Raw genomic sequence first — 13,044 nt, 5'->3', positions numbered from 1 at the left:
GAACAAAGACGTCTATCTGAGCTGTCTAGACCAAGTGACACCTAAGGAAGCTACCAAAACCCTTTATTTGCCTGCTACAACAGCAAATATTCCTTCTATCTCCCAAAGTGAAAGCTCTACCCAGAGAAGATCAAAGAATTAGAGATATCTCAAAGTTGAGAAGCCATCTCAAGGCTAGATGAGAAACTCCATCTCACAGCCAATTTGATATATGTCCCTTCTGCTGAGTCTATTAAAATGTACCAAAGCACTTTTCTGTATAGATGCCTAAAGCAAGCCAGTGAGGAAGAGCTCAAAACACACTTTATCTGTACCCTGCACCTAAACCAGTAGCCTTCCATTCAGAATGAGTACCTGGAGTCGGCAACTGCCATAAACCATACTGTAGCCATATATAAACAAACAGAACACAAAAGAACAGGAGGCAACCCAAATCTTGGCTGCAAGTGATGTGCAGTGGGAAGTCCTTCCAGTGCAGATGATTACAAAAGCCACACAGGAAGCCAGTACATCGTCCTGGCAGGGCCACCATCCTGAAGGTTAGAGCACAGGAGCCATCTTCAGGCTCTGTCACCCTGAGGAATATGTAGTGACATACAAAGTAATTAAATATTCCTTCAGGCATTTATACCATGTTGCATTTCAACTTCTTAAGTACTGTAAAGCAAAACAGAAAGCAAAGCTTTGCTGCACACACACAGTATGCGTGTACACAACATACCGTAACTATATTTTAGATGCTCATACTAAACCAGTCCAGTTACAGAAGTTATACTGTTTAAGGAGAGCAATCAGCTAATTGAGTTTGTCATTTGAGTATGCGCTTGCCAATGCCCAGATCCCCTACTGTAATACAGCTTCTGCAGAATAGAAGGCTCATTTTTTTTGCAAGTGACTTAAATTGTCTGGTGTCCAGTCAGACACTTCATAGCTGCATGATTTCCGAATAAGCAGTGAACTGACACTCTCCTATGGACTAGGCCCCTTTAGGACACAACCAGTTAGGCTAAGACTACTAATCACTGTCTCAGGCTAAGCTTAAGCTTGCAATTAAGTCCCATCTCTTATATCCTTTATACAATTGGAATTCCCAACATCTGCAGTATTTAGAGCAGGTCTCACACCAGACCCATCTTGCAATGCTCTGGATTACTGTTAAAAATGGTATTTTAACAGTACCGATGTTTGAACACTCTAAGTAGTTTTTCTTTTAAAGAATTACAATTTCTACCATCATTTGCTACAAGACACTATCTTCCATATACACTAGCATATATGAAGCTGTTTTACAGCTAGCTGGTACCCCTACCTATGTCACTGTTTCTTTAATTCAGTAGCAAGACAAGTGGGCAGAAAGGGGTGGGGGGAGCTATTTTGTTTCCCTTTTCCCCACTCCATGCTTGCATCTGTGGTTGCATGACACACCCATAGAGCAGACCTGATCACACAAGTAGATTTGTTTAGCATTCAATTCCAGAGAGGCCTAGAATAGGGTGTTTAAGAGACATGATATTTGGAGAGTAGACTTACATGGTCATTTTCAATGTTTTGCAGCAGTCTTGGGTCATCAAATTCACACGATTCACTGGTGGAAGGAGGTAGCTGGCTGCAGAGCAAGACAAGCATATTCAAACATAACAGTGGCAACATTTCCAATCTTACTACTTCATCTGTTTTATTGGGAAGCAAAGGAAAAACAAAGTAAGATTCCACTGTCCTTGAAAGTATTGTGAAAAGATCATGTGAGTAGTGTACCAAGTGCTGAAAATGAGCAATAATTTCTTCAGAACACCAGCAAGAAACCCAAAATGGTTATGCATGAAAGTGTATTTGAGAAGATTCAAGTGTCAACACACTTCCTAGGACAGATGTAGCAGAAGCAGCTTTTAAGTGTACTTGAAATATCAATGTATTTCAAGGTGACTTGCTTTTAAGATAGGTCAAAGATCAAAGTTCAATATCCCTAAGCTCCCTCTCTAGTCAGTCAGTTCTGCTTCAAGTTGATCACTGGACAATTTTAAGCTTCAGTACTCCAAATTAGTACCTGGAAGAAACTCTTCCACAGAACTGACTAGAGAAGAAGCATACAAGGAGAGAAAAGATGGCAATGAAGGAAACAGCAGCATATTGGAATAATTGATGTGCTGCTATACAGAACACAAACATCTTCAAATATATTTACCTGAAGTCTTCTGATGAACGTTCTCTTTCCAGCTCAGGAAAGTGACTGAGTGGTAGAAAGAGGAAAAAAGAACATTTATTCCATTTTGCAAACCAAAAAAATAGGTAGAAGGCGAAGATCAATGAGTCACCACACATACAAACATATGCTGGAACCACGGGTTCAGCTGTTCATACATTTTAACCAAGTTTTCTGCCTTTTGAAGTATCTAATTTAGCTACCATGAAACTCAAAGGCTAACTTGCATAGAGATCTTAAAACTACCCACTTTAAGCAAAGACAAAGATTTAGTATTCAAGACTCAAAAGGCCAAGTGGTATGAAACACTGGCATGACTCAAAGGGATCCTTTTGACAGAAACATAGCAAAACCAGTAAGTGGGTATCCCTCCCGTGCAAGGAATATTTAACTCTACAACTACAATTACAGCTACATGGTTGTAATGAAATCCTGGTTCATCTGAAGTCACAAAAACATGACTGACAATTGCTACCCTTGGGCTACATCATCTTCCCTCTAGAAAGGCAAGAAGTTATTTAGCACTTCTGGTTTAGTTTAAATCATGATCAGATAAGTTAGGAAGCAAGTAATTATTTCTCTTTACTTCATGCAAACCTGGGGAGTACTTTACATTTCATAATTTGTGTTGCAGGACATGCAAATGAAAGCTATTAACTGAGACCACAAAATATACTAAAATACAAGTTGAAGAACAGAATGTTTTAATCCTGTTCTGATATAAAAGTATGTACCATCAATAAGCACATATTAAGCTACAGAGTTTCTAAAAAAGTCATACCTACCCATATGTCACTCCAGCAATACTACATTTCTTAAAGTTCATGATATTGCATGTTAGAGTACCTGTTTTATCAGAAAACAGGTATTTTACCTGGAAGAAAAAAGAAGTCTAATTTTCAACTTGCAAAGTAACAAAACTCAAAGTGGAAAACAGATTAAGTATCAGGAAAATTCTGGGAGACATATGGCTCAAATGTCATAGTATTGGCCAATGCAGGCTTATTACAGCTTGGTTTGTCTTACCAAAGCTACAGGAAAAGAATCAGGAAAGTTATATAATGGCATTATTTATTCTTTATCTCTAAATGCAGCAAGGCCCAAATAGTAGATATCAATTGCCAAGGCTCCAGTGTGGTCAATACAGATGTACTTGCTTGTGCTAGCTGAACATTCACCAAATCTTTCAACTGTCCTAATGTCAAACAGCAAGACTGGAAATTAAAACAAAGACTCTTAAGATCGTTGAAGAATCATTAGAACTTAACACACTGAAGAAATTGTGTTCCAAAGATCACCAGGAATTTGCTTGGGTTTTTTTCCCCATAAACAGTACTGTGCAAGGAATATCCTAGAGTAAGTCCAAATAGTATTCTGCAGGCAAACTGCTTTTTCTGGTATCCAGTCATGAGCAGTCCTGAAGTGCAAGACACAGCCACAGTCAGCACTGCCCCTAATAATTCCTTAATGGAAACAAGTGACTTTCAGCTAGAACTTGGAGACAACACCAACACAGCAACACGACTTCTTGGAGCATTAGCAGATTCAAGACTCCCACCTTCAGCAGGCCACAACAGACCAAAATTAACTGCAAGCTGAATTCCACACAGTTTTACCTCTGCACCAGGTAAGATTTTAAGCCAGCAACAGGTAGGAAGGGATGGTGCTAACAGAGGAGTTAGCCAATTTAAAGACCAGAATATTTTGCCTAGAGTTGCAAATATTGAGGAAAAGCTATTCGCAATTCAGTTACAAGACAGTGCACTACACTACTAGTTAAGTGATCCTTTAGCTGTGCACTACATTGCTGCTGAATACAGCATTGACCTCTAACTTGCACAGGCTCTGTTTCCAAACTGGGTACCCAAACAGCTGAGGAACTTCAAGTCATTAATTTTAGCATATAACAAAATTTTAAAATGCACCTGTGAACAATTCAATTAGTGAATCAAAAAAATTCAGTCTAGTTACATGGAATCACTAGTAAGCCATTTCTAAAAAAACACGTGGGCCAACAATATACATTATGCCACATAATATAGTTTACTTTGGACAAAAACACTACCATAATTTGGAGGTTGATAACTTCACATCAAAGCAATCTAAATATAAACAAAATTTTAACAATCCTAAGGAAAAGGCCAATCGGATTAAGCAGGAAGAATATTGACTACCACCCTGCTGAGCAGCACACAATAATTATGTATTTTACATAGAATCATAGAATAGTTTGGGTTGGAAGGGACCTCTAAAGGTCATCTAGTCCAACCCCCCTGCCATGGGCAGGGACATATATAAACATTGTCTCCAACGCTAAGTTCACACAAATTATGAAGTTCACGTGGTTCAGTTACACACCTATGACTTTGGTGGTCAAGGAAAAAAGTTGGGATTTCTCAATAGCACTACAAAATTCCAATGGCAAAGTTGCGTTTTCCAGTAGCCTTATTTTGGGAAGCCCTTCCATTTTGAAAACTCTCATTTGCAGGATTTATAACAAATACCTTACAACAAGTACAAGTTAATATACAGTTATCTTTATCTGAAAGGAAAATGGAAATGATTGAAGGAACACAATCTAAATTAGGAATAGAACTGCATTTTTTGACTTGCATTTCCTGTGAGATGGTCAGAAACAAGAACTAAGAACACAAGCTGAGGCTATTGGCTGGCTCTTCAGCCAAGCTTAATCCCATACATTCTGTTCCAGTATAGACAGTCACAACCATAGCACATCTCTTCAACACCCTTGAGGAGAAAAGTCAGTTTAGAGTGAATATAAGAAAAAGATTTAATTCCCAGGCTTAAAACTGCCTATATGACCTCAAATTTAATCCTGTGATCTCATTATTTTACTCATAAGACTTGGACTAATGAAAGTAAAGATGTCCCATTAACCTGAGCGACAGAACAACAGAATAAAGCAGATTTGTACAGCATGCTCTCATACCTTCTATCTTCCCAGAACATATCACAAACACGACACTTAAGAAAGTGTTGTCTTACCTGCCCAAGTTCCTCATTAAGGTTTGAGGTTCTGGCCATTGCAGGCGTATCTGTTTCAGGATAATACATATCTATGTCCTGAAATGAGAGCAAAATTAGACCTATGCTATGCAAATTAAACACAGGAGTCTCCAGCCTTCCTTTTAGTCAGCTCCAACTTGGCTTGATTGACTTAACTCCATTGGTGGAGGTTCTGAAGGCTTGACACACTAACAGCATCCCAGGCTGAACAGGGGTGCCTCCTTTCCAAAGTACACCACCATACTACATGTACATGAGAAAAGCCAGATTCAATTACAGGGAATTATCATTTTCTTCACTGCAGCTCTAGTTTAAGAATTTAGTACGGTAGGAAGACATTCTAACAGGCATTAGCCATGCTAATAATAGGTCTTCAGTTACAACAATGTAATTTACTCTAGCCACATCTATGAATGAAGAGACAATTTAAGTGACTGAAATCAACTCCTGTTACTACATTTAATTGGGAGGGTAAACAAAACAGCCGCTACATGAACCAAAGCAATTTCTCAGATAACCTAGTCAAGCATCTCCAATACGTTATAAGCAGCTCAGAGAACAGACATGTTAGACCTTATTTACTTGTATTTTAGAGGAACCACTACAACTTTACTGAAAGTCCAAGGATTAATGTATACCAAGACAAGGTATTCCTCTTAGTTTTGTTCAGCTTAAGAGACATCACTACAGTATTTTTGGTCCACAACTGAAGAGAAACACACTTTGAAGTCAAAGCTTGCCAGAACAGAGGGATCACTGTTTTGTTGCATAAGGTACCACCAACTCGTCTCCTTACAGAAATACTTGATTCATGCCAGAGCTGACCTTAAGGCCAGCCTCAGGATTTAACAAAAAAACCCCACCCATCTCCTCCACACACACCCTCCTAACAAGTCTAGTCTTTCCCTCTGCTGTGGCTGAGAGAGGCTATAAGGTACTGAAGAGTTTTCAAAAGATATTAACTGAACATGAATCAACTGAGAGACCTCCTTCAACCAAAAGAGCTGAGCCTTCCTTCTCATCCTGAAAGCCTAAAATATACAAGAGTGATCATTTGCACAGGGGATCCTCCTACAACTAAATCTTTTAATTTCCTGTGGAACACAGACCCAATACAGAATAAATCCTCTGAACTTTTCCCTGCCTTTCCCAGAAGTTGCATCAGAAAATTCATCGGAAAATCTGGTGAAGATTTCAGGGTGGGGTTTGGTTTTTTTAATGTCACTCTCCAAAACTGACATTAATACATTTATTCTTGTTACTTACCCAATTTATAAAAAGAGCCTGAGTAAACTTGACAACTTCCAATGTCACCAGAAGACTGATTGGAATAAGGTTGTTGTACAAGATTATAAATGTCAGCAGATTGTATCCAAAGTTGACAGACAGCATTTCTGTGGACCAAAAGACATAAGACATCAACAGACAGAAGGCAGAAGTCCGAGTGGTACAGTATACAGGCAGTCATCTTTCTGCAGTTGGCCTGATCAGATTTAGCAATGCTAAAATAATCAGCAAGTGTGCTGAGGCCTAGTATAAGGGCCTTAATATTGATTTCAACAGTACGTATATAAAACACCCACAGAACACATGCCTGGATACACAGCATATTATGCCAGGTGAAGAAGGGCAAGATTGGTGAGGCTATATATTAGAGAACAGAACATTTTCTGAACAATTTTTGCTAGACAGATGGTGAGAAATGATATTCCACACTATAACCCAAATTTAGAGATTTATCTGATGTGTCAACTGCCCCAATTAAGAGCCACCAATATCCCTAGTAACATAACTTCACCTTTCAGAAAGTGCCTACTTGTCTCAGCGGAGTTAGAAAGCAAAAAATAAAGACTAAAATTTGTTCTAAAATCTGCCAGCATTGGCCGAATTGAGAAGTTACTCACACTAAAGAAATCTAGGAGAACAAGTTGACTGTTAAACAGACACCTAGTAAATGAACTAAGGCATCCTGCTTAGGCAGAAGAGCTGTTAAGGGTGACAACATGTGCCCAGTTGCCCAAATTAATCCACCAGCACAACTGGTCCTAAAGGGAAGGTGAAGCATTTATAGATAGCAGGCAGGAATGGACAAGGCTCAGCAGACACAGGATGAAGGCTCCTGTTCATGGTGCCGCCCACAGCCTCTCTTTACATCCAAAGTCTCTGCATTTGCCTGTTCTTCACTTTCCTTGAAGCTTAGGGAGGCATTTCAGTCACAGAGCACCCAGCACATTGGGGTCACAGCCCACAACTAAGGGGTTTTCAGTGTTACAAGTAAGTCAGTAAGAAGGCAGGGGAGCAAACTGGGAGGAGATAGAAGCCAGAGAAAGTTGCTGAAGCCTAATGAAGATCAGAGCAAGACTTGAAATTTGGACCCAGGCACCTCCAAGTGTGAGCACACATGAATTCCATATCTTTGATCAGTTTACAGAAAGAGTAGAAGCACCCTTGATGTTGGAAAAGGTTTTTCCCAATAAAATCTTTATAGAAATTAGACATTTAACAAAAATTTAACATCTACCTGCCTAGCCTGAAAAAGTGTCTTTCCCATGTGTGGCAGTTACAGAAGTGATAGAAATTGTGTATTCAATTTACAAAAGAGCATCTATACAGACTACTATGTCATCCTAGTTTATTACAGGTTGCACCTGTTTTATATTAGCACAAGTTCAAGAGCTTGTTCCACTAACCTTTTCCAATATTACTTCCCATCATTGGAAGGCACAAATTTAAACTGCCTCATTAAAAAGCAAAGAGGAGGGAAGAAACTTTTAAAGTTGCCGATACTGCTACTAAAAGACATTACAACTACCAAAAGCCAGCGTCCAGTGAGACACTTCCATGCTCTTCCTATATGAATTTTTTTTCATTATATCACAATTGCAGTTCCTAAACCGCAGACGACACCCTCTGCCATCTGTTTTGCAATCACCAGCACAAAGACCACTTGCAGTTTGTGAGAATTGTTTTCAGGTCTGCATCTCAAGATGGTTGTAACAACACATTTTATAGCTAGCTAATGTAAACCCCTCAAGTCAGAAGTCTACTGGAGAGCAATTTATTTAATCCTTAAGTGTTTGCATACGGCCCATCTTTATCTGAACTAATAAATTCAAGGAGTATGAATGAAATCAAATAAAAACCCTTAATAAGCATACTAAGAGATCAGTTCTCATTACAAAATAATAGTCAGAAGCCAAAACAACTCAAACATTATCCAATAAATACAAAATCATAACATTTGGCATTTAACAGTTTTCTCTACAACGAGAGCAGATCAGCGTTTCTGACTGAAAAAACAGCTAGATAAATCCTTTGCTTCTGTACCCAAGCATAAAGTTGAAGTATCAGACTGATACCTGCTATCCTGCAGTCAGGTACAGTCAGACATGATACATAAGGCAGCAGTACATGACCTGCTCTAAAAACAAATTTGTGCATGGCACCTCCACAGAGCTGAAAGAACTTGAACACCAAACATCCAAGAATAACTCTGGCCCCTCTTCTGTTTCTTCCCTGCTCCCTGGGTGGTAGCCCAGTGATATTTACCTAACCTTTAGAAGGTTTTATTAACAGAAGCCTCACCAGCAAGTTCACTTATGCCAGCCCATCCTCATAAAAAAATATTGGGCAAAAGTCAGCAACAGGCTCTGTTTCTTGTGTTTCTTTCTTTGTTTCTTATTTTACGTATTCATTTAGCAAAGCTAAGAGCCTGGCTGGCCCTACAGCCCAATACATTCCTAGCACACTGCCTGCATACTCACTGTTGGAGCCAAGGTACCAGACGACTTCGCCGTGTGTTCTGTTCCATAATAAGGCACCTACAGAACTCACAAGGGCCATCACCAGGAGAATACAGAACAAAACCAGGATCTGCATGTTGGTCACTTTCTCCACATTTGATCTCTTCAGAGGTGCTTTGGTTGAATTCTGAACAGCAGCAGAAAAAAAAGTGTCTGGCAATGGCTGATACAAGAGGGAATTGCGGAGGCAAACTCAGTCTTTATTTTTTAGAGCCCATTATACTGTCAGCCAATACTCCTGACAACTCCAAAACCGACAGGAGATTGGAGTAAGAGAACCATTCAGTTCTAAAGACCTAGTATGCTCATCTCCTGTCTGTCCATCCCACTGACAGTCAGCAGAGGTGAGCAACACATATATGTTGCTGGTCTCTCCAAGCGCTCCCTGCCACTAAGGCAATACAGAGACTGTAGTCAACCTAATTATCTCCAAGTGCTAAAATTGTAGGTGGTCATTACCATCTCCTCAGCTGTTAAACCTCAGTTTTCAACATTGTCCAGCTACCAGATAAATTAAGATAAAATACAGTTAGCTTTGCTTACATATTGAAGTGTTTTGAGACAAATACCTCAATAAGTGTTTACACATGTGCACATGCAACCTCAAGGACAACAGTATCCTTGTAGTCCTCAAAGCCTCCAGGTCTTAAACAGCTACAATGAGTCAAATCATTTCATGAACTCATGTCAGAGACACGTAGAACACAGGAAAGATGACCAACTTCTATCAGAACACACTCTAGATCTCCTTAAAAACTTTACCTGCATGAGTTTTGTATCATGTCCTGTATACACAACAATACCCAAGACCCATTGAGTGTTTCTCAGTTGTGCACCTCTTAGCAAGATCTGGTCAGGACCAACAGGAACTGGGCTGCAAAGCAAGAAGTATGTATATCTTTCAATTCTTGATAGCACTTTAAGAAAATAATCCTCCTTTCAGCCTTACCCCCCCCCCAAAAAAAAAACCAAAAAACAAAAAACCCAAACAAACCACAAAAGGAGGAAAGTAATATAATGAACTTACATTGTCCACACAACTCAAGAGAGCACTGAAACCTGTAAGTCTAATCCCTGCTAAAGCACAGTAGGGCAAAGGTGATACAAGGGAGTTGTTCTAGTTACCCAAAACTTGAGCTTATGTGGCAGCCATAAGCCTACTCTGCACTTTACCTTGGCTAATATGTTCTCTCACATCAAAGACAGAGAAGCATCACACTTGCAAACACACCATCCACTGCAAGCACACTATAACCTCACATATGCCGTTTAACAAACATTTTAGGAAAACTGTATTACCCATGTGATTTTCAAGTGGGATGGAAGTGATCTTCTATTCTTGCACCTGTCACTATTCAGCTGAGCTGCCCAAGGAATACAGTTTTTGTGCAGGAAAACAGGTACAGCAAGATGAAACCTGTATGTTCCTACTGATCTTTCAAATTCTATGAATTCAAGTACTAAAACTAAGTTCTTTTCTTCCAAGAGTTGCAACAGACCAAAGTCACACTGATAAAGACTCCAGATTCTAAGATAATTTTTCTCTATAGATCTGAACTTCGTGCAGCCTTTGGCTCTAGTTGGAAGACAAGGGTTTCCCATTTCCTCTGCGTACCTCCTGTAACAAGGCAGCCCTAAAAACCTCAGCTATTCCCCCACTCTTCCTTCTCTTCAGGTGTTACTTTTGATAACAAACACACTATGATTCCAAAGAAACCAACTCTCCCATAACAAGCAGAAGACTCCATAGGAAGACAGAACTATGTTATCTTATACTGGCCTGTGCTCTGATTGACAACTGTTAATTATTACCCTCCTCTTCCCCAGCAAAAACATGCATATGCTCAGTGTTGCAGACAACGCACACAGGAAACATTTTTCCTGACAACAAAGCCATAAATTCATTTGGTTAAGTGAATACCTTTGACCATCTAAGCGCAAGTTTCCAGTGAAGTCGTAAAGATGACGGTTGGGTCCTTCACATTCTATCCTTCCAGATACTTTCATCAATTCTTCTCTTGACTGGAGACTCGCAGTTTGAGACAATCCCTGCAGAGACCAATCCAAAGGAGATTCTTGTCAAAAGTGTTATTAGAAGGCAACCTAGGAAAATGGTGCTTTCTTCCAACATCTAAGATAGCCAATGTAATTAAATGCATGGAGGTTTTCTGTTGAGTTTGTTGGGGGGAGGGGGGGGGCACGGTTTGGAGGATGGGGTTGGGGGTTTTTTGTTTTTGTTTTTAATGGGTATTCAATAACTCTTTCCTGCAACGAAGATTCATTACGGACACACAGGATCCTGCTTATATAGGATTGGTTTGAATCCCTCTACACAAGAGTTATATTACTTACATGATCTCTCTGTAACTAAGAGGAAAGTCCCATCCACAAAGCATGAAGTTGCTCATGTGCAGAAGGAAGTAGGAGACAAGCAGTATAAACAGGCCTAGCTTTACTCTGCAAGTATAGCTCCACTGATGTGTTACTGCTGCTAAATATAGTCACTCTTAAGTGTAGTCTCTCTTGGGTCACTGCAGCCATTATGCTCTGATCCTACTCAAGGTTAATTATCAACCCATCATGCAACTGTAACCTAACATATTGCTACTCCATCTGAGAGTACACATACAACACTCCATTGCTTTTCATCTGTCTATGAAAACCTCCACTTGGTTAAGTGATCCATTTAGTGTTTCTTTTGCCGGATTTTGACTGCAGCACTGCAAGCCAGAACAAGGTCTTAAAAGGCCCCACAACCTTTTTTTTTGTTTGTTTTAAGCATGTGTCCTGAAGCAAATAAAATCTGACAGAACTCAAGATCTGATCTATTGGGCTGACCCAGAACAGTAAATCACATTTCTACAAAAGACAGTAAACAAGCAGCAAGTGTACAGCTTTTTAAAAACAAATAATCTGTATTTCAAAATCCTAATCCAAATTCTTTTCTTGTAACGAAAGAGGGCAAAGATTCTGAACTACTCCTAAACACCATAATCAACAGTATTTCTTCAACAAAACTAGAAATATCCAAATAAGTTCTACTATTTACCACAAAGAGGGAACAAATTAACTTAAACATAAAAGGTCCTTTTGAGCACTCTGCAGAGGCAGAAGCAACGGACACATTGGCACTTGTGACAGCAGAAACTGCAGCTCTCATCACAAGCTCAGCTGCCTTTTTTTTTTTAAATACAGCACTTCAGTTCCACTTACTGGACCGTCAGCAAAACACAGCCAAGGTCTGTTTGATTTGCCTTTGTAGGCTTATAATACTTCCTCCAGATTAGTTCCTTACACTTGCCCATGAAGCATTATTGCTTGGGTTTATCTGTTGAAAAGAAGGCTACAGCCACCTGGAAGGAGATACGCTTTTTTTTAAAAAGAGTACTTGTATCTTTGTCATGCAAGCTAGACTCTGCTTTGTAGCTAATATTAGATACCTAAATGGAAAAAAAAAGGCGAAATTTAGTTTGTTTTACCTGTCGTATTTTAAGATTCGTCTCCCCATCGAGATTAGCTGTTTCAATATAGCACATAGCTTGTGGTTCACTGTAAGGAGCATAAGATTTTCAATATTAAAACTCAGTACTTTTTGTATACTACTTTTGCACTAAAATGGTCCACAATACACTTCTTCAATACACTGCAGAAGACAAAAATCCATATTGGTAGTATGTGACTATGAAAGAGCCAGCTGAAAGTACACATTTTACAGAGATGTCTTTGGATATGAACACTCTCATACAACAAATTCTAGAGAAAGACAAGTCTAAATCAGAAGGTTAATAAGAATTTAACAAGTTATGATAAACTTAGATGCCCAAAGTGGACTATTTTACATTGCAATCCATAAAATTGCTTCAGATTGCAAGAGCTATAGATAAAATACTAAGTATTGAACAGTGTAAAAAAGGGGATGTGCTTGGATGAAGAGGGTAGTGCTCTCTGCTATTGAGTTCCATCTATGAACCACGCACACAAAAGGTCATGGCCACAAGAACACCTTAAAGTTGA

General features: G+C 39.3%; 1 protein-coding gene across 5 annotated transcripts in view; it reads right to left on the bottom strand.

The window, feature by feature from the left end:
- The window catches only part of ATP8A2 (ATPase phospholipid transporting 8A2), a 339,748-nt gene that overhangs the window by 261,895 nt on the left and 64,809 nt on the right, over positions 1-13,044 (bottom strand). For all 5 annotated transcript variants that reach the window (XM_076328069.1, XM_076328066.1, XM_076328067.1 and 2 more), the window contains 9 exons: positions 12,510-12,579; positions 10,952-11,079; positions 9,793-9,904; positions 8,992-9,157; positions 6,494-6,621; positions 5,207-5,284; positions 2,986-3,074; positions 2,183-2,227; positions 1,531-1,606 (listed from right to left, as the gene is read on the bottom strand). In XM_076328069.1, the coding sequence (XP_076184184.1) occupies positions 1,531-1,606; positions 2,183-2,227; positions 2,986-3,074; positions 5,207-5,284; positions 6,494-6,621; positions 8,992-9,157; positions 9,793-9,904; positions 10,952-11,079; positions 12,510-12,579 (892 nt within the window). The remainder of the gene's footprint in view (positions 1-1,530; positions 1,607-2,182; positions 2,228-2,985; positions 3,075-5,206; positions 5,285-6,493; positions 6,622-8,991; positions 9,158-9,792; positions 9,905-10,951; positions 11,080-12,509; positions 12,580-13,044) is intronic.

This window comes from Aptenodytes patagonicus, chromosome 1, assembly GCF_965638725.1.
Source record: "Aptenodytes patagonicus chromosome 1, bAptPat1.pri.cur, whole genome shotgun sequence".
Classification (NCBI taxonomy): domain Eukaryota; kingdom Metazoa; phylum Chordata; class Aves; order Sphenisciformes; family Spheniscidae; genus Aptenodytes; species Aptenodytes patagonicus.
The sequence above is the reverse complement of the archived record's forward strand: the minus strand, read 5'-3'. Positions and strand labels throughout refer to the sequence as shown.